Here is a 26,169-nt window from a genome sequence, read left to right on the forward strand (position 1 = left end):
GGTCAGTTATCGCCTCACTGGTTAACACAATGTTAGAAGAAGTCACTTTTTTGTCTGCCTTATCCTGGATAAGTTTGAATACTTTCCATAAACTACCTATGCCTTTCTTCCAAAGCTAAATATGAAGAAACATTGATAGGGGTTACATTCTCAGCCAATTTTTGTCTATTATTTCTTCTACTTCTTCCTCCAGACCGCTTATGTTTAAGGTATCTGATGTCGCTAGTTTCTCTTTAAAATCCCTTTCCACAGTATCAACCTGAGTGTTGGCACCTACAGTTTGGACAAAAGGAATTAACTTATCCTGTTTTTCAATACTCTCCTTCAGGGTGTGCAAGCTCTGATTTACAACATCGAAGGTAACACTGCATATGCTTTGAAATGATCCTAATTTTTTGACAAGTTCCATTTTTACAATGTTACATTTATCTTCAATGACATATTCTAATTTTTTAGTTAAATCTTGAAATTACTCATCCTGTCTCCAGTTAAATTCAGTAAATAGTTGATTAATGTGAGTACTCAAAGAACTAGTGAGTTCACTCTTTAAATGTAACTTCAGATTTTCTACCTCATCATTTAAAGAGTCAAATGCAGTCTTTAATAAAACTATATTTGCCACTTGATTGTTCAAGGTTTAATTCTGAGCATTTAAACTAGAATGTACTAAACCTATTTGTCTCCTTAGAGCTTCATTCTAAGCATTTAATTTTTCATTTAAAGTTACACTTTGTGCTTTTATTTATTTATTATTTATTTATGCATTTATTTTACCTGGCAAAATTAGGGCCTTCAGGCCCTCTCTTACACCTAACCAGGCATACTCAGATTGAACGAGTTACAGTTTCTACTTAACATTAAGGACATATAGCCTATTATGCAGTATTGATGTTAAAGAAAAAAATCGATATTATAACAGTAGTACAATGATAATTATAACAATAAAAAATAATTATATCAATAATAATAATAATAATAATAGTAATAATAATAATAATAATAATAATAATAATAATAATAATAATGACTATGTATATGAAAGTAAACATACTTTTCTTTTCTGAATGTCAGTTCCATTGTTAGTTGGGAATTTTCTCGTTATGTTCTTGCAGCTTGTGAGTTATTCTCATCGAGCAGAGACATAAGACGATAGAATGGGGTGAAAGAGATATATAAGAGGTAGATAGGTTAGAGGAAGAGAAATAGAACGGTAAAATTCGAAGCTGTGATGGAGAGGAGAAAGTAAGAGATGGGAGGGGCACAAGAATGGTGGCTATACCATCCCTAATATGTAAGTTTTGAGTTCCCTCTTGAATGTTGAGTAGTTCTGGATAAGACGCAGATCACAGGGGAGTGCGTTCCATAGTCGTATGGCTGAGATGGAGAATGACACGGAGAAAGATTTTGTGTTATGTAAAGGTACAGCCAAGATGATAGACGTATCCGATCTGGTGTTGCAATTGTGGAATGATGATAGGTGTTTAATGTGAGAAGATAAGTATTGCGGGCACCAGTGGCTAAGAAATCGATGAAGTAAGCACATCGTGTGGAGATCGCGTGCCGTATGTGGGTGTATACAACCTAGCTGGGAGTATGAAGGACTGATATGATCATACAACCGAATATTGCACACGTATCTAACGCAAGCATTCATCACTAGCTCGAGGCATCTAGAATTTTCACTATTTGTGCCGTGTTGAACTACATCGCAGTAGTAAAGATTAGGCAAGACTAGTGTTTGGACTAATTTTTGTTTAACATGGGTTGGAAATATTTTTCTAAATTTTTGAATTGCATGTAGGGAGGAGAGCAATTTCCGGCAAGCTGTGACTGTTTGTTATTCCCAATTTAGGTGTTCATCCAAGATTATTCCAAGGTCTTTTACTGTTTTACTGTTTTACTGTTTTTAGTTTTTCACTTAAATTAACACTCATTTCATCTCTCAAGGAAGCATTTTGAGCATATGACTCTGTTCTTAAGGTACCGGCAGAGGTTCGAGTCCTCCCTCGGGCATGGGTGTGTGTGTGTTTGTCCTTAGGATAATTTAGGTTAATTAGTGTGTAAGTTTAGGGACTGGTGACCTTAGCAGTTAAGTACCATAAGATATCACACACATTTGAACATTTTCTGTCCTTAAGGAAGCAATTTGAGCGTTTACATCTACTGAATCTGCGTGCTGGGCTTCGATTAAATTCGCTATTTCAGACAAGTATGGCCTTTCCCTATTCACCTTAATGGCCGTGGTGGGTTCTGAAGTTTATTGATGTTCTTGATCCATAATTTTATTGATCATAGACCTAGTAATCATCTAAGAGAAAATTCACCTCTGAGTACAATAACTGTTATATATCATTCAACTGTCCCCTCATTTTACCAGATAATTACTAGTTTTCACTCACCCAGCATAGAATTCTAGCTGCATTGGTGAGCAAATGTGTAATCAGCACCGGTGGACAGCACTGGCACCAGCGGTGTTAAATGTTGGTTTCAGCATCACATCAGCAGTCAGACACAGAGTCGACACCTGTGAGCAGCATCTGTTGCAGCTGGCTAGTGAAGTGGCTGGTTACTGCGTCGGTGTCAGCGCGAGGTACGTGTGTGACAACTGCTTACTCTCCACACCCAATCTTCTTAGTCAAAAAGTTGACGTCTTCTCTCCAGTTTTCTCCGCTATTATTTTCTCACGTCATTTACTGCGTTTCACTTGCAACTTTCTTCCATTGGTTTGTTGGACTCAATACGGTTACTGGAAACAGTTCTTGCAACTTGCTAGGCCTGGTTGCTACGGCAACACACAATATCTTCTTTCCATTTCTGTCTTGAAATTCCTGTTTTCTTTGGGTCCTGTCACTTGAGTTGCCACATTCTATCGTTTTTTTGGACAGCAGACAATAATATCTTCTTATTTCTGTAATCTATTGATCACTTATATGAACTTTAGTGTCAACATACATGTTGTTTAATGATGTACTAGAACTGCCATGTAGAACTTAATTCTCTTCTTAGACATATAAATATCTTTGTTGTCTAACCTGTATCTTGAGCTTCAGAAATAATTAAGTACATTGAGACATAAGAGTTGGTTTAAAATCCATATGAAAATATGAACATGCATCTTGACTTCTCCAAGTCCAAGAAATGAATTAAGATAAGTCTCTAGTCTCAAGTGAGTCCAATACATGAATGTGCATAGAAACTGATATTCAATTGTTCATTAGTCTTTTTTACAATCACCACAGACACTAACATGTCAAAGAATACTACATAATTATTCCCTGTGTTTTCATTACGACTTCTGTGGTGCTGGTGGCAAACACTTGTCATTGTCAGTGACTCGCCCCTCTTACAGCTAACAACGAACTACCAACCTGCACATAGAAACAAATGGATTGGTAGAAATGATCTCACTCTCCCGTGCTCATACCTGAAATATTTGGTGCTCGAGATGGTGGAAGGTCAAGTTTTTCTAGAATTTACACTGAAATTCTTGAGGCACTACAACTCCTCACACCGGTTATTCTTAATTGAAGTGTTATAGTCATATTTCTTCTTAGAGAAACACACTGGGATCTTCTTCTCTATTTCTCAATTCAAAATTATGCTCCTTTAAATACTTTAGCATGTTCCATTGTCTCAGAGTAAATTCTCTGTCGTATTTGGTTTAATTACTATGGCAACATACAACAGCTTCTTTCCTCATTTTTTCCTGTTATTTCTGCCCTTCCTCACTGGTTGCCATGTTCTAACAGTTTGGACGTATGCAAACTTCCACTCCTTTTACGAGATGACTTACTTGTTATCCACAGCTGATCTTCTTCACTGGCTTCTGGAATCTCTTTAAACTTCTTCTCCAAGGAGTGGTGACAGGAATATTGAAAATTCTCCCTGTAATTGTGAAATAAGTAGATACTCGAAGATTACTTTTCATCAACTAACGCTATATTACAATTTCATACAGAACAGAATTCTCACTTCTCACATAAACATCTGACTTCTTGTAAGTCACTCGTATCATCACACATCAGAAACAAAGTTAATTACATTTGCAAATGAGTTGGCTTAAGAACCATGACTCTATCACAGGATTCATAAAATATGTCTTGCCTCTAGCAAGGCTGGAATAATAGTTTTTTTTTTTTTTTTTTTTTTTTTTTTAGAATTCTCTCTCCACTGTTCTTTTTTCTCTGCAATAGCCACTGACACTATTATCACAGAATTACATAAAGAATCCATGGTCCTCTCGTATGCACTTCCACTAAAACTTCCATGGATTGCCCGACAGGTACTTGTTGGTGCCGTTCGACCGCTGCATCTACATTCTTCTCGCAATTGAATTTCAAACCTGCACACCCAAACATGTGACATGCAGTAGGTAGGATTCTATCATCCCACACTCACATCTAAAATATCATGTTTTTAAGACAGTAGAAGGCCGAGTGGTTCTAGAATTTACACCAAAATTCTCGAATCACTACAGCAGGTATATTAGATAAGGGTAATACCATTGCAAAGAAGTTAGTAACTGATTGTAAGTCATACACGGATGTAGTAGAAATGGCTATTCAGAAAAAAGAAAATGAAACAGTGGACAAGGTAAACATTAACCTACAAGCAATGGAAAATAGGATCCACTCTCTTTTAGAAGAAAATATTACCAGAACTTGAAATATGCATGTAAGTAATACACATGACAATTTGTGCATGAGTACCGACAGGTTGTGATTTGTTCACTGCAGCAGCCTGAGTCCCACAGCAGGTACCAGTGACAGTTGTAGAGTGTAAAATGTAAACATACCCACAACTCCAATACCTGAACAATTACCAACCAGAATTAGAGGTTACTACAATAACATCATAAACATGACCGAAAATGCCACATGTCTGTCAACTGTTTTTGCAGATGAAGGTTTGCTGAGAGATCGACAGTTTCCTACTGTAACTACCGAAGGTAAAAGAATGAATCCGGTAGTATTTATTAGTGCTTTTCATCATGTATTTCCACCCAACAGGACGGAAGCATAGAAAATCAGATTTGTCATTGGATATAAGCAAGGTTTGTTCTTTTATGGGCAACTGATGTAGCCGAATGTGCAATACTTATATCCAATTTGAATGAGTTTTCCTTGACAAATACTGGTCTGAGGCAGTGCAAGAAAGACTCTGATGCATGGTTTTCAACTCCACATCACTTAACGGCAAATACGGTAGCCTACCACTCAATGGTAAATACGGTAGCCTACGTGGATACTTTGGAAAATACCTGAACGAGACACACTACAGGACAAACTCAGTATCACAGGTAGATGTGTTAAAATTTTTGAAGAGTTGTTTACCATTACACAGAAAAATTAGTCACAATGCCAGAGCACGACCCTGAATATTTTCTTTCATTGCTTGATTCTGTTCATTTAATCTGTGAGGAAACACCTGTAGCCAATTGAGCAACAGAAAACCAGGCACAACAACAACATAGTTATGTAAGTCAGTCAGTAAAACGTGATCGAAACACACAGCAATGATGGAACCAGAAATTTAACTTCTCATGTAAATCCTAAAATGTAGATTCTGTGAAAAATGGCGAGGCTTTATTTACCGCATTTATTGCAGAAAATAACTTGCCTATAAACTGTGCCAACCATGCTGGACCTTCGTTTCGCAAAATGTTTCCTGATTCTGGAATTGCAAAATGATCTGGGTGCGCCAGAACAACAATGACTGCTATCCTTATGGAAATGTGCATGGAAGAAAAAGCGAAAGTTATTACGCACTTGCAGTCGAATCCATTTGATATTGCTACTGATGGTATTAATAAAACGGACTTTAAGTTATATCCTATTATTGTATCTTTCTTCAGCCCTGAACTCTGTGAAATTCAAAATTGCCTACTCTCTGTGCCTAATTTAAAAGGGGATGCCACTGGAGATAATATTGCTGATCTTCTGCTTTCAACTTTATGGGAATTCCGTATTCAATTAAAAAACTGTCTGGCTTCTGGCACCGATAATGCTTCTGTAATGGTATGGCTAAAAAACTGTGTGGTAGGATGTTTGAAGCAAGAAATTGCTAACTTAATCATTGTAAGCTGTTCTTGTCACCTAATGAATCTTGTTGCTGAGAACGGGGCAGCATGTTTGCCTTTAAATGTTGAAGAAAATATTACTGACATATTTTATTATTTGGAAAGGACAGCAAAGAGGAAAGAAAAATTTAGAAAGTTTCAAACTTTAAATGACACAGAAATGAGGAAAATTCTGAAACATGTGCCTACACTATGGTTATCGTTGAAAAGATGTTTGGATAGGATTTTGGAGCAGTGGGACCCTTTGGTTAGTTTGTTCAGGAGTGAAATTGTAAGTAAGGATTTGAAGTGGAAACTTTGAAGAATTATAAAATTCCAAAACATACTCAAAATGTAGATCTGTCTACTTCATATCACAAGTCCAAGCACTGTGATAAGATTTCACCACACTCCTCGCTTTAAGGAAAAGCCCAGTCATCAGCTTTACAGAAAACCATTGACACTGTGTACCATGGTTTATCATGTGAGGAACAACTGTTCATGTTTCTGTCATAAAATTTACAGAAATCTTTATGCCTTTTGCTTTCAAGTTTTATGCCTGTCTTTGAGAGCCCAATTGTAGCTCTTCAGTCAAGTGCCCCACATATCCACTTATTGAGGTCAATTTTGGAGGAACTATTGAAGAATGTGATGGCGAGATTTGAGAGACCACTCATTATTAAAACCTCCAGCTCTCTTATTGGTGTAGATTATCACACTTCAGCTAATCAAAAGGATGATTGTGATCTGATGATAGGGAATTCTATATTTGCTTTGGTGACTACTTTGAAACCTGAGGAAAACTCTATATTCTTTAAGTCTGTAAGAAAATATTTCTTATCATCATGTGATTACATGACACAAATTTCCATTCAAAGACGAAGTTTTAATGCATGCAAAAGTTGCAAATATTTCTATAATTGGCAAAGCATCATTTTCCAGACTTAGATTTTTCATAAACAGATTTCCTAATATTCTGACTAGCGAAAGTGAAGACTTAGATACAGAAGTTGATATTCTTCACTCTCAGTTCTGTAACTTTCAGCTGAAAGGAACCAACTTGGCAGTAGAGATAATTGATGTTCAGTGGGCGTTGGTAGGTCAGAAGAAATTGGCTGATGGGGTTCTTCAGTATGATAAACTTACAAAGATGATGCTGGCTATTTTGTCAATTCCACATAGTAATGCGGAATGTGAGAGAATTTATAGCACCAAAACTCAGTTAAGGTCCATGCTTTCAGAAATGCCTTTGGAGAAATTTTTGATTTTAAAGTCAGTTCAAAAAGGCAAGTGCTTTGAGCAGAAAGTTAGTTCAGAGTTTTTGAAGAAGACTAAGTCAGCTACGGGTGTGCTGAATAAGTAACTACTGTAATTGGACAAATTTAGACTGATAAACTATTCTGATTATTTGCTAAGCCTAACATGTACATCCTGTATAAAATTGATTTAAATTTGGGAAAGACGTCTTAAGGATATAAGGTGCCATGCAAATATGGGTTGCATTATGAAATGAAAATGCGTGATCATTTAACAGTGATTTCTTCGTACAAAAACTGTGCTAATGTCACACCAGAAATCTAATATATGTTAATTTGTTTCCTCTGATCATAATTTCGAAATGTAGTTCTCTCGAGAGTGCTTCATTTGAATGTGTGTGAACCCAAAGAAACCTGCAGAGCTCATCATTCATATTATTCAGCATGTTGAATGATAAATTATACAGTCCAAAGGGTCAGGTCCATTATTTAGTATTTACATGTAAATAATAAAGCAAATGCAATTGAATTGTTACAGTTAGTGAATATTGCAACTTTAATCGTCAGGGATGTGTTGTAATTCACAATAGTACAGCGCTAAAATTTTCCTGATTTTTCACTTTTGAAAGTCGGCATGTCTGCAATTAGCTTTAAGTTAGTTTTAAAGTCTTTTATTTTATTTCAGTGACCAGTGCATTATCATGGTGTAGAAGAAGAGAATTAAGTAAAGAGTAGCAGGTACCAAGTGAAGAAATGGGCTGCACCTTGAGTAAACAATTTAGTTATACGTATATTAATACAAAGGTCATAAAGAAAATGAAAAATGAAATATGTGTTGTTGCAGTGTATCTCCATGACAATTATCAGCACCCATTCCCTGCAGAGTACAAATAAACATTTAAGTATGAGATTTTATCAAAACAAACTAATTTTGTCTTGTGACACAGGAAAGCTTGGATAATTACATTTCCAGGTATTCAAGAAAGATAAGCATTTCCACGTAAGCCCTTGAACTAGTAGGTGAACATTTCCACTCTTCCCTCCCAAACAAAGGAGGTGGCACCAAGCATAGCTAGGCCAGTAATGCATAATGTTTAGTCCTCTTTCCTATGTTTACCTTCCTCCTCTGCCTAAGGAAGGAATGACCTCCCATAAGTGAGAAAAGCCTGGCTATAAAATGAAGCATAAATGTATCATATATTCTATCATGATTATGAGTATGTAATTAATTAGTATATGTGATGTGAACAGAGGTAAGTTGAAGCTAACATACAAACTGTAGTAACAGAACCTAGTTAATGAAAATTTTATGAAATTTTAAATTTTAGGCAATTTATATTCATAGTATAAGCGATGGATGGAATGTCAGCCATACGTATAAGCTATCATGTTATGTATATTGTTGTAAATCAGTACCTGTACGAGTTTTCATTGGAAACTAAACTCCATATGAAGAAATGAACTTTAAAAATAAGCAATTATACTATGCTTTCGATATATATATGTGTCTTTCAACAACTAGATGGTCAAGAGGGATGACATGAACATGCGTGTGCAACAAAATAATTCCTGAGTATCATGACTCACAATGCTTGACACATTTACAAGTGAACTATAGTCGGTCGTGCCAGTACTTACCTCATTGATGGATGCTGTTGGTTGGGGTTCTCTCCACTGCAAATGTGAGTATGACAGGTAATAATGATGCCCAGACTGTAAAACTGGAGATTTTTCTTCCACAGTGTCAGATTATGAACAATAAGCACTCACCCACTGCACCCAGAATGATGACAAATGCCACGGCAATTCTTCAGTATTTGACAGTCAGTGTGAAATCAATACTAAGAATATGAGTGCACGCACATGTGATGGTAGCAGCTGACATGTTGACTGTTGGTGACTAGTTCATTGCCACGAAATCGGCCAGTGCGCAAGTGCATAACCTGGCAGCAAGAATGAAGCAAACTGAACAGTATTGTTAGGGTGCTAAATTAAAATATGTAATGGGTTATTGTACTATGTATATAATCTTTTAATTTTCTGTAGAGCTCTAACATACATAGGAATAGGTGAGATATCCATTCCATTAAATAAAAGAGAAGCCGACAAATAAAGGGCATTGACCCCTATCGGCAAATGTAAACATGTACAAACAGAAAACACTGTACGTCTCTATACCATGTCAATGTACAGTGTGGGGGCAATTGTGTAGGTACATGATGAAAGATCCCCAGGATATTGCCCTTTTTATTGCTTATGAAAATCACACATTACATGTTGTACCACCATACATACAGTGAGATATCTAAAGTTGTTGGTCCAGATTGTTGTAGACACCGGAGGAAAAAAAACCTTGTTTCACAAAGCGCCTAGCATCCATCGCACTTTGGTACTCATATGATTTTGAAACGCATCCCTTTTGGTTTTTGAACACATTCTAAGCTAATTTCGGAATGACGGTGGCTAGTGTTGATATGCGTAGTGTTCATGTGAAAAAAAGTTAAAATTACACCAATAAACGTGTGAACGAATTGTAGTGATGAAATCAGAAAGTTGAATGATCGTGTAAGTAGTCTGCAACCAACCATTAATACTCTGATGAGCGAACTAAAAAAACTTATGTTTAGAAACTGTGAACCTACATCAAACTTGTGTCACAGTAACCACGAAATTCCAGGCAAAGTGAAAAACAAAGTGCCTCATTCTCAACGAAGCTTATTGTATGAGCCTAATATCATGTTTACAAGCAGGTTCAGTGTGCAATCAACTGTGCAAGATCAGAAACATTGTGCATGTGATAATACTAACTTCTGAGATGAATATAAAACTACAAATATGCGGAGTGATACATGCAAAACAATGCCTAACAACTCAACTACTGTTAAGAAAGGAAATGAAACTGAAAGACCTCAACACTTGTGTGACCTAAATATCAAGTATTTGTCCAGCGCTGATACTAAATTGTTTGGCCATAACACCGGTGGGCCTTCTAAACACGCAGAGAAACATAAACGAAGAAAAGTAGTTGTGATGGCAGTCATGGTCATGGTCATGGATATGCTTGCCTTATGAACAGTCAGTCCAGTGTACAAACAATCGCTTACATAAAGCCTGGTGCTTCTACGTCGGAAGTTTGCAATCGTGGACGATCCACAGATATTGCTGACTTATCCTCTGAAGACTTTGTTGTGCTAATTGGTGGGTCAAATGATGTATATAAAAATGAAACACACAAAGCAAAACAAGAACTAAAAAGGTGCTTAGGAGAGTTGACACGCACAAATGCTTTAGTGCTGAACATCCCACATCGGCATGACTTACCGTCTTGGTCATGCGTAAATAAAGAAATAATCAATGCCAACCAACAAATTTCATTACTTTGCAAACATTTCAGAAATGTAGAACTCGTAAATGTTAACAATATTGGGCGCAGATTCCACACATTACATGGATTGCATGTTAACAATATGGGGAAAAAACTGCTTGTCGGAAAAACTGAAGAAATTATCATCAAGAGGCATCAAACACTCAAAAGTAAAATCATCCTGGATTGGCCCCCCAAATATTCGAAGGAAACAACGCCAGCAAGACCTCACTCACCAACATCAACAACTATAGAAGGAACTAGGTGCCTCCAGTATTCAGGCACAGCAACAACAATGAACCAGCTCTACCAATTGCAGACCCAGCTCTAGCAATATTATCAACAGTAGGATCAGCAGCTGAACATCTACCAGGGGAGCCAGACACAGAAGGAAACAACGCCATTCTGCAGCAGATGATAATAGAAGATTAGGTGCAGTCGAGAAAATAAACCAGTACTTCCAGCACACCTGAATGATTTTTTATTGACAAGGTAAAGGTAAGTGATCAATTACATATGTCAAAGTCTAACAATATGCCAAAGCCTAACAAATCCTTTAATTTCATGCTGATTCATCAAAATGTCCAATCATTGCTAAACAAATTAAGTGAAGTTGAAATTTTATGTACTGATGAGCTAAGAAACGCTTCTGTAATGTGTATAACTGAACACTGGCTGTCTAAAGATGCAATGTCAGTCACAAAACTTGCAGACTTCAATCTTTTATCATCATTTTCTAGAATTGCATCCAGTCATGGAGGGTCATGTATATTTGTTAAAAGTTGCATTGATTATTGTAACATAAAACTCATTGAACTGTTAGCTGAAGAGAGAGTTTTTTTAAGTATCCGCAGTTGAACTCTGCATTAAAATTAATAATCGTCTGTGTATATAGGAGCCCTGTTGGGAGCTTAAATGATTTCTGTCATCAACTAGAAGCAGCTTTAAATACTATAAAAAACTTCAACAAAACAGTGATCATATGTGGAGATTTTAATATTAATTTTCAAGGAATCTCAAAAGACCAGCAAAGCTTGATGACCCTACTGGAAACATATAACATAAGACACCATAGACTCTCCTACAAGGGTTACAACAACAACAACAACAACAACTAGCTCAACAATTGATCAGATATTAATAAACACAAATGTAAATCACAATTTCTGTGCCGGAAATCTTAATACTGGCTTCACTGATCACTATGCACATGTTATTGCTTTGCACACCCCAAGTGAAACAACTGAGAAAGAGGAACTTCTAAAAGAAGCAAGGAAATTCACTAACATACATATAAACCTTTTTGCACAGAGACTTAAGTGAAGAAATTTGGTATGAAGTGTATACTTGTGAAAATACTAACAAAAAGTTTGAAAAATTCATGGAAATCTTCATGTCATACTTTGAAGCTGCATTTCCATTAAAAAAACGAAAATGTCAACCTAACTTCAAAAAGAACAAATGGATTACAACAGGTATTAGAATCTCTTGTGCAGAGAAACGAAGATTACACGATATAGCAAAGATACAGAACATGCCTCCTGAATTTCATTTGTACCTGAAGAATTACAAGAGGATCCTCAAAAATGTTTTAAGGAAAGCTAAAACAGTGGCAAATGACAAATATGTTGAAAATTCTAAAAAGAAATCTAAAGCTATATGGGAAAATATAAAAAATCAAACAAGTGAAAGTAAACAATATAAAAATATGAACTTATGTTATGAAGGACAAATGATTTCTTGCCCAACAGAAATTACAGGGACATTCAACAAATATTTTGCAAATGTAAGTGAACAGTTGGTGAGTGGACTGGAAGAACACAATGAAATATCACCTCCATCATGCAATAGTGTGAGAAATGTGTCTACACCTTTGTTCGTTTCACCCACAAATACTAAAGAAATTTTATCAGTTATAAAAACCTTGAAAACAGGGTACTCATGTATAATTGATGGAATACCAGATGCAATTATTAAAAAATGCTGTCTTGCCTTAGCTGAACCCTTGACACACTTCCCTTCATGCTTAAAAACAGCAAAACTGAAACCACTTCAAAAAAGGAAATCCAGAATGTGTTTCAAATTACAGACCAAAAGCCCTACTGCCAGTTTTTTCAAAAATTTTAGAAAAAGTTTTTTTTTTAATAACAGATTGTCTGATTTCCTAAGCAAAAATAAAATTCTCTCTCCTTCACAGCATGGCTTCAGGAAAGGCTATTGAACTGAAAGTGCAATATTTGAATTTCTTAATGAAATCTATACTAATCTGGATGCAAGTGAGTTTGTGACAGGCATATGTCTTGATTTATCTAAAGCTTTGGGCGGCATTGACCATAATGCCCTACTGCAGAAGCTTGACCAATTAGGAATTAGAGGTATATCCAATATGTGGCTCAAGACATACCTATGTGGTTGCAAACAGGTGGTTAAAGTGCAATATACTGACCATAACAAAATCAGCTACTACTATTCAGGATATGAAAAAATGTGAAATATTGTGTACCTCAAGGATCAGTATTAGGACCCATTCTGTTTCTCCTCTACATCAATGATCTTATGTACAACAAGTATTGCCAAACTACCCTCCAATTTGCAGATGATACAAGCTTACTTATCAATGGTAAAACAGAAGAAAAACTTAAAGATTTCACTATCCAAACAATGAACAGTGTAGAGCAGTGGTTCAGCTACAACAAGCTAATTATAAACAAAGAAAAAGACAGTAGCACTGAACTTCTATAATGTAAAAGGAGGACACCACCCAAACTTACAAATAGAACTTAGGGACAGAGTTCTTGAAAGTGTTGACAGCACTAAATTTCTGGGACTCTGGCTCCAGAACAACACACAATGGGAGGTACACATTGAATATTTCCAAAGAAAACTAAGCAAAACCTGTTACATGATACGGATCTTAAAATCTTGTTCCAGCAAAGCCAGCCTGTTAAATGTATATTACTCCTATGTGCATTCTCTAATTAAATAGGGCAAATCTTCTGGGGCAATACAACAAAAAATATTAAACTTTTCAGGATGCAAAAGAGAATACTAAGAATTATTGAAGGGGTAAGCAGTACGAAATCATGCAGACCCATATTCAAAAAATTGTCAGTTCTTCCTCTTCCTTGCATTTTTATCTATGAAACATCAGTTTTAATCAAACAATGTATCAATAGACACCCAGATATCTTATTAAAAAATGAAGATATACATGCACACAATACAAGAAAAAAATCTGACCTTCATATGAAACAAGTGAGAACATCATTATGCCAAAAAGTCGCACTACATACTGGGATAAAGATTTTCAATAATCAATAATTGAGAGCCCTTCCTGGCACAAAGTAACAATGTGGTCATGATTGAACCACCGTATTGATTGTCTAGGCTTGATTGAACTACAGACAACATGAGCCGTGTACGTCCTTCCTGTTGGAATAACTGGATCTGATTGGCTATCAGACCCCCTCCATCTGATAGGCACTGCTCATGCACAGTTGTATACATCTTTGGGTGAGTTTAGTGACATCTCTGAACAGTCAAAGAGACTGTGTCTGTGATACAGTCAATGTCTATCTACAAGAGTTCTGGGAACCGGGCTGATGCAAACCTTTTTTTCGATGTGTGTATTAAAAATATATGTAGCTTATGACTGTCCAAATATTTATTAGATCATTGTGTAAATATTGGAAAGAAATTGGTTGAGGTCTTTTTAAGATTTTTGCTAACTATAAGGTGCAATCATAAAGTTAGTACTATTTTAGGGTTGTTGTAGTAGTGTATATGCAACTTTGCACAACTCTGACATGGAGTTAAGTGTGGCATTCATGTCTTTCTGATGTGTGTGCGGTAAATGCAGAAATGTGGACTAGGATGACATTATTACCTAATCCATCCAAACAGGACCCCTGCATTGTTTCTCTTTTGTGGGCTGCCAAAGGACAAAAACTGCCAAACATCCATCAGAGAATGAAAATAGTGTCTGTCAAAAACCACTGTTGTGGGATAGTAGTGCTGCTTTATGATAACGCACGTCCCCATATTGCAAATGTCATAATGCAGGAGTTACTACAACTCAAGTGGGAGACACTTGATCACTTGCCATAGGTTGAGGGTTGATTCTCAATTAAGGCTTATTTGTTTATATTTGCCAAAAGTAGTCTGTGTGGTACACTATCTGGATTCTTAATCACCACACAGCAATTACAGTGGGTCTTCTACATAACATTTACAGTTAGTACTATGAATACAGAAATGGAATACAATTGATTTCGTTGGTCAGCTTTTAAAGAAACCTTTTGTCATGCACTCAAATTGTTTCACACCACTGCATCTACTAGGTTCCAACTTGTTTTGTGTGTACCCTCCCCCAATGGTCCCATTGATTAGTACCAATTATTATTTTTGCTATGTTCAGGCCCATTACATTTAGTTACGACTTTTGTCATCGGTAGAGCTAGCAACAAGCATTGCAAATAATTTCGATGGGAACATTGTGGGAGGGTACACAGAAAACAGGAGGACCTCCAGCATGCTAACGCAGAAGGCAATCCACTGCACGAATTGCACAGCAGTGCTTTGGCTGCTGACAAAGGTAGTTATCATACTTGTGAGTAGTGTTGCCAGAGTGCCAATCTTTAATGTCCATGTTCTACCCAAAATACAACAAAATTTTATGACTGACATTTTTGTATTGGTAGTGCGTGAGGAATCACACTGTGAAGTCCGTATGCAAATTTGATTTTTCTTCACCCTGTATATATCTGTGCATAAATATACATAATAGAAATGTAGCCTGTGTCTCTACAACCATTCATTAAAGTAGTATGTATGAATTTGTAGTAAATCAGTCAAGGACTTTTTGAGGTTTTTGGCAGGAACTTTAAATGATGACTTGTCTTTATGTAGTAGCAAAAATGTACAAGAACTAAGAGGGGACAATAAGATTGGGAAACCAAGAATGAAGTTCTTGGTGTAAGGCAGGGATGCAGTCTTTTGCCCCTGCTGTGCACTCTGTACATAGAAGAATCAATGACAAAAATAAATGAAAGGTTCAAGAGTGAGTTTAAAATTCAGGGTGAAGTATGTCAGTGATGAGGTTCACTGATGACTTTGGTATCCTTGCTGAAAGTGAAGAAAAAATACAGAATGTTTTGAATGGAATGAATGGTCTTATGTGTTCAGAATGTGGATTGAGAGTAAACCAAAGAAAGATGAAAGCAATGAGACGTAGCAGAAATGAGAGTAGCAAGAAGCTTAACATCTAAGCTGATGATCACAAAATAGGTTAAGGATTTCCGCTTTCTTGGAAGAAAAATAACTGATTAAAGATGAAGCAAAGAGGAGACAGAAAGCAGCCTATCACAGACAGAGAGCATGTTCCTAGCCAAAACAGTTCTATTAGTATCAAATATGGGACTCAATTGGAGAAAGAAATTTCTGAGAATGAATGTTTGGAGAATGGCATTGTGTGGTAGCAAATTATATATTGTTAGAAAACCGGAACAGAAGAGAATCAAAGAAAATGAGATATGGTGTGACAGAAATACATTGCAAATTTGGTGGAATAAGGTATGGAATGAGGAGGTTCTCCACAGAATTGGTGAAGAAATGTATACATGGAAACCACTGGCAAGAAAAAGGGGGCAGAATGGTAGGTCATTTGCTATGTCAATCTTAGCCAATGTCACTGACAGTAGACACAAAAAAGATAGTGTATCATAGCTACGTTGAGGCAACAGTGAAATACGGCATTATCTTGTGGGGAAATGCTAGCAATTTGACAGGAATAAAGAATATTAACTTTCAGGAAAAAAATTGTAAGGAACATGTGTAGTGCAAAGCCAAGAGAATCTTTTTGGCCACCTACTAAGTGTTCCCTCACTGTATTTATATGAAATAATTCTTTTCACAAATAATAATCCAGAATTATCTGCTCCAAATAACTTCTAGAAAGTTTCATGCTTCTTACGCATAGACTCAATCTAGATTCAATCTTTCAACACAGACACCACAATGTATGGGGATGAAAATACACAAGAAGTTAAAAAAGACAAATTCTGGAAAGACTGAAACTGATCTGGTAGAATGAAAGTTGTGTATCACTCTGGTGCAAAAATGCTGCTACTCTATTGATGAATTTTTAATGATGGCCTGACCATTTGAGCAGCAAAAAAATTAGTAGTATATACATACAAATAATTTATAGTTCTAGTAGATGTTGTACTCCATGTACAATCGGTCATAGTTATAAGCATGACAAATCTCCAGTATGCTAAATCAATGATTTAACAGGTATGTTATGAGACAATAAATTCTCATTCTGACATCAGGGAATATTATCTATGGTACTAGAGGGAGCTGTAGAGGGTTAAAACTGTAGAGGAAGAAAGAGGTTGGAAAACATAAAAAAAATTGAGGACACTGGGTGCAAGAGATACTGTGAGATAAAGAGAGGAGTGGAATTTGTTGGAAAACTGTAACAGAAGAGAATCAAAGCAATTGAGATATGGTGTGACAGAAAAACATTGCAAATTACGGCTGAAGACTGACTGATCATTCAAAAAGAGATAGATAGATATATTAAAAACAAAGATTCCAAGACTTAACAAGTGGGAAAGCGCCGGTAGATAGGCACAATGAATAAAACACACACACATAATTTCGAGCTTTTGCAACCGGCAGCTGCTTCGTCAGGAAAGAGGGAAGGAAAAGGAAAGATGAAAGGATGTGGGTTTTAAGGGAGAGGCTAAGGAGTCATTCCAATCCCGGGAGAGGAAAGACTTACCTTAGGGGGAAAAAAGGATAGGTATATACTCGCGCCACCCCCCTCCCCCCCCCCCCCCCCCCCCCCCCACACACACACACACATCCACCCATACATACACAGACACAAGCAGACATATTTAAAGGCAAAGAGTAAGGGCAGAGATGTAAGTCAAGGCGGAAGTGTGGAGGCAAAGATGTTGTTGAAAGACAGGTGAGGTATGAGTGGCGGCAACTTGAAATTAGCGGAGATTGAGGCCTGGTGGATAACAAGAAGAGAGGATATATTGAAGGGCAAGTTCCCATCTCCGGAGTTCGCATAGGTTGGTGTTGGTGGGAAGTATCCAGATGCCTTGGTGCACGACCAGCACATCTTGCCACAGTGTTACACCGTCCGAGTTATCTGGATACTTCCCACCAACACCAACCTATCCGAACTCCGGAGATGGGAACTTGCCCTTCAGTGTATCCTCTCTTCTCGTTATCCACCAGGCCTCAGTCTCCGCTAATTTCAAGTTGCCGCCACTCATACCTCACCTATCTTTCAACAACATCTTTGCCTCCACACTTCCGCCTCGACTTACATCTCTGTCCTTACTCTTTGCCTTTAAATATGTCTGCTTGTGTCTGTGTATGTATGGATGGATGTGTGTGTGTGTGTGTGTGTGTGTGTGTGTGTGTGTGTGTGTGCACGAGTATATACCTATCCTTTCTTCCCCCTAAGGTAAGTCTTTCCGCTCCCGGGATTGGAATGACTCCTTACCCTCTCCCTTAAAACCCACATCCTTTCATCTTGCCTTTTCCTTCCCTCTTTCCTGACGAAGCAGTCGCCGGTTGCGAAAGCTCGAAATTCTGTGTGTGTGTTTGTGTGTTTTATTCATTGTGCCTATCTACTGGCGCTTTCCCGCTTGGTAAGTCTTGGAATCTTTGTTTTTAATATATTTTTCCCATGTGGAAATTTCTTTCTATTTTATTTACATCATCATTAGATAGATAGATAGATAGATAGATAGATAGGAGGAGGAAGAGGAGGAGAAGAAACAGAAGAAGAAGTTATGACTCATCCATTCCATTTCTTACCTGGTAGAATTGTATGATCTACACAGTCAAAGGCTGTAATAAAATCACAGAAAAGGCCAACAGGGTAATTTTCATTATTTTGTTCCATTACAATTGATTTTTGGAGATCATATATTGCATTCTCAGTAAAGAATCCTTTACATAAACCAAACTGGCCTGCTTTTAAAAGCTTGTTTTCAAAATCAGGATTCAGTACTCTGTCATAAGTTACTTTCTCAAAAAGATTTGAGTACACTGAAAGGAGTGAGATTGGTCTACAACTAGAATGAAATTTCTTATTTCCGTTTTGAATACTGGCATTACTACTCCATACTTCAGTTTTTCAGAAAATATTCCTTGATTCTTCAACGGATTACAAAGGTAACCCAAGGGTGAAACAATAAAAACATGTTTGAAGACAACAATACAAAAGTTCGTATCATTTTAAATATTTAAAATCAGAGTCTCAACCACTTGAAATCATTCCTTGGTATTACTCATGGCGTGGGGATGGGGAGGGGCTTCTAAGGCCCATGGAGAATAAAATCAAATAAATGAATTTTAATTAACAAATTCTATAGTCACTCAGATGCAAATGCAGTAATGAACAATTATCTTTGACTTCAACTTCATAAATCAAAGGATGTGACATATAAGTACTGAGCCAGTAGGCCTGCAGAGCCCCTTCCCCTTTCTCCACCCCATTTGTAACCTAGGTCTAAGTATTGGTTGCTATGTACTATTATTATTTCACATTCCTATCATATGCACCATGGAACCCTTCTCATCCTAGATTCTGAATTAATTTCCAGTCCTACTATTTCCATAGATATATTCCTCCTTTCCATATCTACTATCTACATAGCTCATGTTAACAAAGGAGCAGTTGGTGGTGAAAGCTAAGTGTTATTTTCTTATTCATGTTTGTTGATTGCCAAGAAGGTATTCTTTTTCAGTGTTATTGTATTTTTATGGAAATATTTATATCTACCTACACTGTGATGCCTATCTTTGTTATCAGTAAAGAGATCATATCAGTCTGTTTCCTTCCTACTTTCCTACCTTTGATAGTATGGTAAAATTTTTAAATTCCTTTGGTGAATCAATACACAATCATTTCAAATTAAAAATGGAACTTAACAATATTATGAAAAGAATAGTCGCTATTCACCATACAGCATAGAAGTTGAGTTGCAGTTAGGCACAACCAAAAGACTGTCAGGCAATGGAAATAGAACATGCACACATACACTCATCGAAATGCAACTCACACATAGTCTTAGAGGCTGCTGAGACCTTAGCAGCCTGAGACTGTGTTCATATGTGTGTGAATTGCGTTTGCGTGAGTGAGTGCGTGCATGCATTTTCTGTCTACATTGGAGGCTTTGTTGACCAAAAGCTCATTTCCTGTCAATATTTTTGTTCTACCTCTCCGCAACTCAGCATCTCCATCATACACACATCAAAAAAGCTTTGCATCACCCCAATTCCCAGAACTCTTGAAGATAGATATTGACTGTGGATATTGCAACACAGAGACAGTCCCTTTGGCTGTTCAGAGATGCCACTAAACCTGCCCAAAGATGTAAACAACCATACATGAGCAGTGCCTATTAGACGGAGGGTGTCTGACGGCCCATCGGTTCCAGTCATTCCACCAGGAAGGAGGTACACGGCTCATGTTGTCTTTAGTTCAGCCATGCCTATATGGTCAGTACTGCGGTTCGATGGCATCAGCATTGTTACTTTGTGCTAGGAAGGGCTCTCAACAAGGGAAGTGTCCCAGCATCTTGAAATGAACCAAGGCAGTGTTTGGACATGGAGGAGAGAGAGAGAGAGAGAGGGAGAGAGAGAGAGAGAGAGAGAGAGAGAGAGAGAGAGAGAGAGAGGAATTGCCAATGACATGCCTCGCTCAGGCTGCCCAAGGGCTACTACTGCAGTGGATGACCACTAACTACGGATTATGGCTCAGAGGAACCCTGACAGCAACAGCACCATGTTGGATAATGCTTTTTGTGCAGCCACAGGACATAGTGTTATGACGCAAACTGCGCACAATAGGTTGCATGATGCGCAACTTCACTCCCAACATCAATGGCAAGGTCCATCTTTGCAACCACGACACCATGCAGCTTGGTGCAGATGGGCCCAACAACATGCTGAATGGATCGCTCAGGATTGGCATCACATTCTCTTCACCACTGAGTGCCGCATATGCCTTCAACCAATCATTGCAGAGATGTTTGGAGGCAACCCGGTCAGGCTGGACCCCTTAACACTGTCCAGCAAGTGCAACAAGGCAGAGGTTCCCTGCTGGTGGGCCGACGTACTCCACTGGTGGTCACAGGAGGCGCCGGTAACGGCTGTACAGTACGTGAATACCATCCTCAGACTGATAGTGCAACTACATCAGCAGCATATTGGCAAGGCATTGATCTTCATGGATGACAATTTGCACCCCCATCATGCACATCTTATGAGTTACTCCCTTCAGGACAACTATAGCGCTCAACTCGAGTGGCCAGCATGTTCGCCAGATAGATTGAGAAGGGCTGTTTATGGACAGTGTGACCCATCAACTTCTCTGAGGGATGTACACCAAATCGCCATTGAGTAGTGGGTCAGTCTGGACCAACAGTACCTTGATGAACTTGTGAATAATGTGCCATGACAAATACAGGCATGCATCAATGCAAGAGGACATGCTGCTGGGTATTAGAGAGACTGTAGTGTACAACAATGTGGACCACCATATCTGAAGGAAGGTCTCACTGCATGGTGTTAACAATATGCAATGTGTGGTTTTCATGAGCAATAAAAAGGGTGGATATGATTTTTATCTTAATCTCTATTCCAATTTTCTGTACAAGTGTGTACATGTGTGTATGAGAGTAGTAACTGTCCTGTTCATAATATTGTAATATTCCATCCTGGATATTCCATTATTAAAAATGGAATATGTTTCCTTTTGATTACACCTTTTGTTTGAATGCGTGATTCGCAGGTGTCATTAATGAACTACAAAGTCTAGAAAAGTAATCGAGGGTCAATATTGTTTATTTGAGACTTGCATTGTTTAATTAAGGACTACAGAATCCTTGAAAACAGTTTTGTCAAAGTGCAAAACCAGTTTGTTGGCAACTTCATTCCGTTCCTTTCTCACTAGGATGTTAGACCAGTCACTGAAAGTGTTGTTCATGTCTTGAGGAATCTGTATTTAAGGTGAGTGTTGCTAAGCATCATCAATGGACAAACCCCTTAACACATATTCTGAATAGAATATCCAAGCCAATGTAGAATCCAAAAGAGTTGATTTCCTCTCTTCTTGATTTCATATCACCATCAGTTTCTATGAGTTGGGTATGTGTCTCATTGGCTGGGACTTGCTTTCTGGTATTTGGTTTAAAATTCATGTGTCAGCATCAGAATGGGGATTTTCTGATAGTAAATTGCAAAAATTAAGGCAGTTTTCATCTTTCATCTCAGTACCATGTATTCTGTTCATAGTATAGTTAGTTTTATCAACTATATTTATAATGCAAAAGTCACTGCAGGGATCACTAATATACTACTAACATTTTGAAGCTTCCAATTTTACACAGTCCTACATAATGTCACATGTGCTTTTTTTGTTCTTTTTTGTTGAGTGCTGCTCTCTCTCTCTCTCTCTCTCTCTCTCTCTCACACTCACTCACTGACACACACACACACACACACACACACACACACACACACACACACACACACAGAGAGAGAGAGAGAGAGAGAGAGAGAGAGAGAGAGAGAGAGAGAGAGAGAGAGAGAGACTGTAAACTCAACATTTGGAAATTAATTCCAAACAACACACAAATCCTTCACTCATTCAACTTTGGTAGAACTTTTTAATTTTGTGTCATTCTTTGATAATATTTCACTTTTCTCCTGTTTCTTTAAAAGTGTGTTGTCCTTCCTGACATTCTGAGTTTAAACTAATATCCATTTTCTCTGCCTTTTATTGCTTACCTTGTTTGCCTGCTGTTGATCAGCTGGTACTCTCTTTATAGATGTTTCTTCATTCTCTCAAATATTATTCTTTCCATCTGGTTACTCATTTGCTCACACGCTACAGTTTTTTACACTGTGTGTAACTTTTTAATATCTTGTCTGTTTTGAACTGGAAGTTTTATTTTCCCTCTTCATCATACAAAACAGTGATGTTTTTTGGCCACTTCTTGATGTGCTGCTGCTCGCTATTCTTTAGCTGGTGGGGGTTTAATTGTTTTCCTGCTAGTTAGGCAGAATGAGGGGCTCACATGGCAGTCATTAGTGATGGCGCACTGAAGCTGAGCCTGAACCTGGTTGGAATTGCTTTGGCCTTGATTTTAGTCTAGCACACATAATAGAATGTGAATCTGAATCAAGTTTGGTTTTGTGAACCATCATAAAAATAATTAAATACCCATTAGCCACAGGCCTCAAGAACAACTCCACACTACATATTTATATGGTGCATCATCTTGCCTCTTGATCAGTTATTACTATTAGTAATTAATACTACATTACACAAAATGAAATCAAACTATATGCAGCATTTCAAGCCATTGTTTTTGCATTACTAAATCACATGTATACTGTTTCTACAAAACATTTATGAGACATTGCAGAAGTGTTACAATAATCTTTTTTGTCAAACATGCTTCATAATCATTTGTATTTATTTTTTGTGAAATATGTTTTTCAGCAATGGTTATAGCAACAGTGATTGCATTTTGTCTGCCAACCGTGCCACGAAGCATATATTTTCATCCGGAGACAAATAACAATCTTAATCAGCACTTGAAAAGTGTTGAGAGTCAATCCATATCAACAGCAGATCTTCCTGTAAGTGGTGATGCACCAGTACACGAAATAAAAAAAGAAAGATTTGTGGATATGCTGCTACGAGTATACATACATCTCTGGAAAGATTTTAAACTTGCTTACACAAATATTTATGTTTTGAAGTGGTCACTTTGGTGGTGTGTTGCAACATGTGGCTTTCTGCAGGTGAGTATATTTTTACCATAACAGGTTTAATTTGTATCATTGCCAGACTTTAAGCGATCTTCAGTTCCTTTGAACTATGGCAAAGGTTTTTTTACTGTCATGTATATTTTCATAGACTGCCTTAGTGTAGTGTGAGCTGCTATGTCTTAAATTCTATAAAATATGAGATCAAGAAAAGCTTATCAAGTATGACAAATATTTCAACTTAAGTAGCGATATGAGGGAAAATGGCAACATTGTTTCACAAAACCCTGTTGGGTAATGTTAGGAAAACAATGTTTGAGGAAGGATGCTTAACAATTCTACTGCATTCATTGTTTGATTTTTGTGGGAATTGTGAGTGAGAGAATATGTAAAGTCATTGCAATAAGCCTCTGAAGAGTAATTCATCCATGAAAGGAATAGCTTATAAACCCTCATTTGACTGATTCCTTTGTACTGCTTTTCAGTGTCAGAACCTAAATGGGTAGGAATATTCAAAGACAAACAGTGTGTTTTGTTATGAATTAGTGTAGGAGTGTCATGCAATTCCTCATCCATCGCCCATGGCAGTTGCTACAATAATGTCATTGCGCATGATCTGAGCTGTCCGAGATTGCAGTCATGTGTGGATGAGGTGTGCAAGCTTGTGTGTTCACATTTCTTTTGAAGGCTATGGCCAAAGGCCAATGTGTAAGTGTCTTCTAGTTGTGCCTGTCTGCTACTTAAATGTGTCACCTTTAGGGTAATCAGCAATCTATATATTCATTACATTATTGATTATGCAGTGGTTAAAAATTCCTATGAAGAGTGAAGCAAGATATTACTCCCTCCTATGTGTATCTTATAAAGGAACCACAGTTTCAAAATAAGAGGAATTTGATCTCATATAAAGGTTTACCAACAGCTCTTTATTCTTCACACACTTTACAAACAGAACAGGGGGATTTGATATGATACTGGTTTGTGAAGTGCTTTCTGCCAAACACTGTAAGGTGGCGTGTGGGGTATGACTATAGCTGTAGACGTAAATGATACTCATGTTCTTAATGCATATTAGGGTAAAGTGATGGACAAGGATAAAATGAATTTCAAAATTCCATTGCTGCAGTGGTATTGTCATTGAATGTCACAGTCTTCCGCATGTGTGATACAGCTTATTTTCTAGACGAGGACGTTGTCAGCAGACTCTAAGACAATTTCATGTATTTATTAGAGAAATATGAAAGGAATTCTGTCTTGCAGGCTCTATATTAATCAAATTTTAATTTCTTCGTTCATTCTACTAGTTCCATCGACATCATCGAGAAAAAGAACCTTTGGGAATTTGGAAAAAGTCAAAGTATATACTAACAAAAGACCAGTAAATTATAAAAGGTTAATTTTTATATTGTTTTAGCAATAAGCTGACACTCTACTTGTTAATGCTACTCATGCTTATGCCATATAAATTTAATTGAGTAAATTAAACAATGGAAAATTCTGGGATAGAATAACAAAATGAATTAGGATAAACAAGAAAGAATCAAACCCACATGTATAAAACATCATCAAATTTCATTTTACAAATGAGTAAATGTGTTGAATATTTGATGATAAGCATATAAGGGAGAGAAACCTGAGGAAAGATTTGAAACTGTTTTTAATGTTTGTTTGAGGGCACTAAGTGCTATCACTATCGAACACTGGAAGAGTACAGTTAGGGTAATTTGTGCTCCATCTGAAGCAAACAGTAGATTTTCCCTCATCTCAGTGCTCATGAGATTGTATCTCCTGAACTGTGTGTCATGCAATGATATAATTTTACAGGTACATTCAGTGGTATATGTAGATACTATCAGCAAAATGTGTCATAAAGAGAACTTGTAATAGAATAGTAGTTAAATAATAAATTCAAACATTATGCCTGATGTTGAAGTTTATCTGCACGAACGGTGAAAATGTAAGTGATTAACTTTTTTCCTTCCATCATTTTGTGCAGGGTGTCAGTAAGAAAAAGTTTGGCAGAGGTTTGAAATTATGCATGAAATTTGTTGCAGGTCTTTAAGTGCTCTCATTCTCAAATGCTGGTTGAATAATCTGTATATTTGCTCAGTATGATTTATGCTGCCTCAAGATATATACACAATTTTAAATGTAATATTTATCTTACCTTTAACATAATATTGTTCTGGTCTTCAGTCCAGAGACTGGTTTGATGCAACTCTCCATGCTACTCTATCCTGTGAACGCCTCTTCATCTCTGAATAACTACTGCAACTTTCACCCTTCTGAATCTGTTCACTGTATTCATCTCTGGACCTCCCTCTACGATTTTTGTTCTCCACGCTTCCCTCCAGTACTAAATTGGTGATCCGTTGATGCCACACAGTATGTCCTACCAAACAATCCCTTCTAGTCAAGTTGTGCCACGAATTCTTCTTCTCCCCAAATCTATACAGTACCTCCTTATTAGTTATGTGATCTACCCATCTAATATTCAGTATTCTTCTGTAGCACAACATTTTGAAAGCTTCTATTCTCTTCTTGTCTAAGCTGTTTATTGTCTATGTTATAATAATAATAATAATAATAATAATAATAATAATAATAATAATAATAATAATAATCATATATAATTAATAAGTTAGTTATTTTTTTGGAATGTGTAATCAATAATTGAT

General features: G+C 37.1%; 1 protein-coding gene across 11 annotated transcripts in view; it reads left to right on the plus strand.

Annotated features, from left to right (window-relative positions):
- LOC126336285 (thiamine transporter 1-like) overlaps positions 1-26,169 on the plus strand; it is a 552,608-nt gene that overhangs the window by 347,788 nt on the left and 178,651 nt on the right. For all 11 annotated transcript variants that reach the window (XM_049999811.1, XM_049999816.1, XM_049999808.1 and 8 more), the window contains one exon: positions 23,223-23,527. In XM_049999811.1, coding sequence (XP_049855768.1) covers positions 23,223-23,527 — 305 coding nt within the window. The remainder of the gene's footprint in view (positions 1-23,222; positions 23,528-26,169) is intronic.

The sequence above is a fragment of the Schistocerca gregaria genome, chromosome 2, assembly GCF_023897955.1.
Source record: "Schistocerca gregaria isolate iqSchGreg1 chromosome 2, iqSchGreg1.2, whole genome shotgun sequence".
NCBI lineage: Eukaryota > Metazoa > Arthropoda > Insecta > Orthoptera > Acrididae > Schistocerca > Schistocerca gregaria.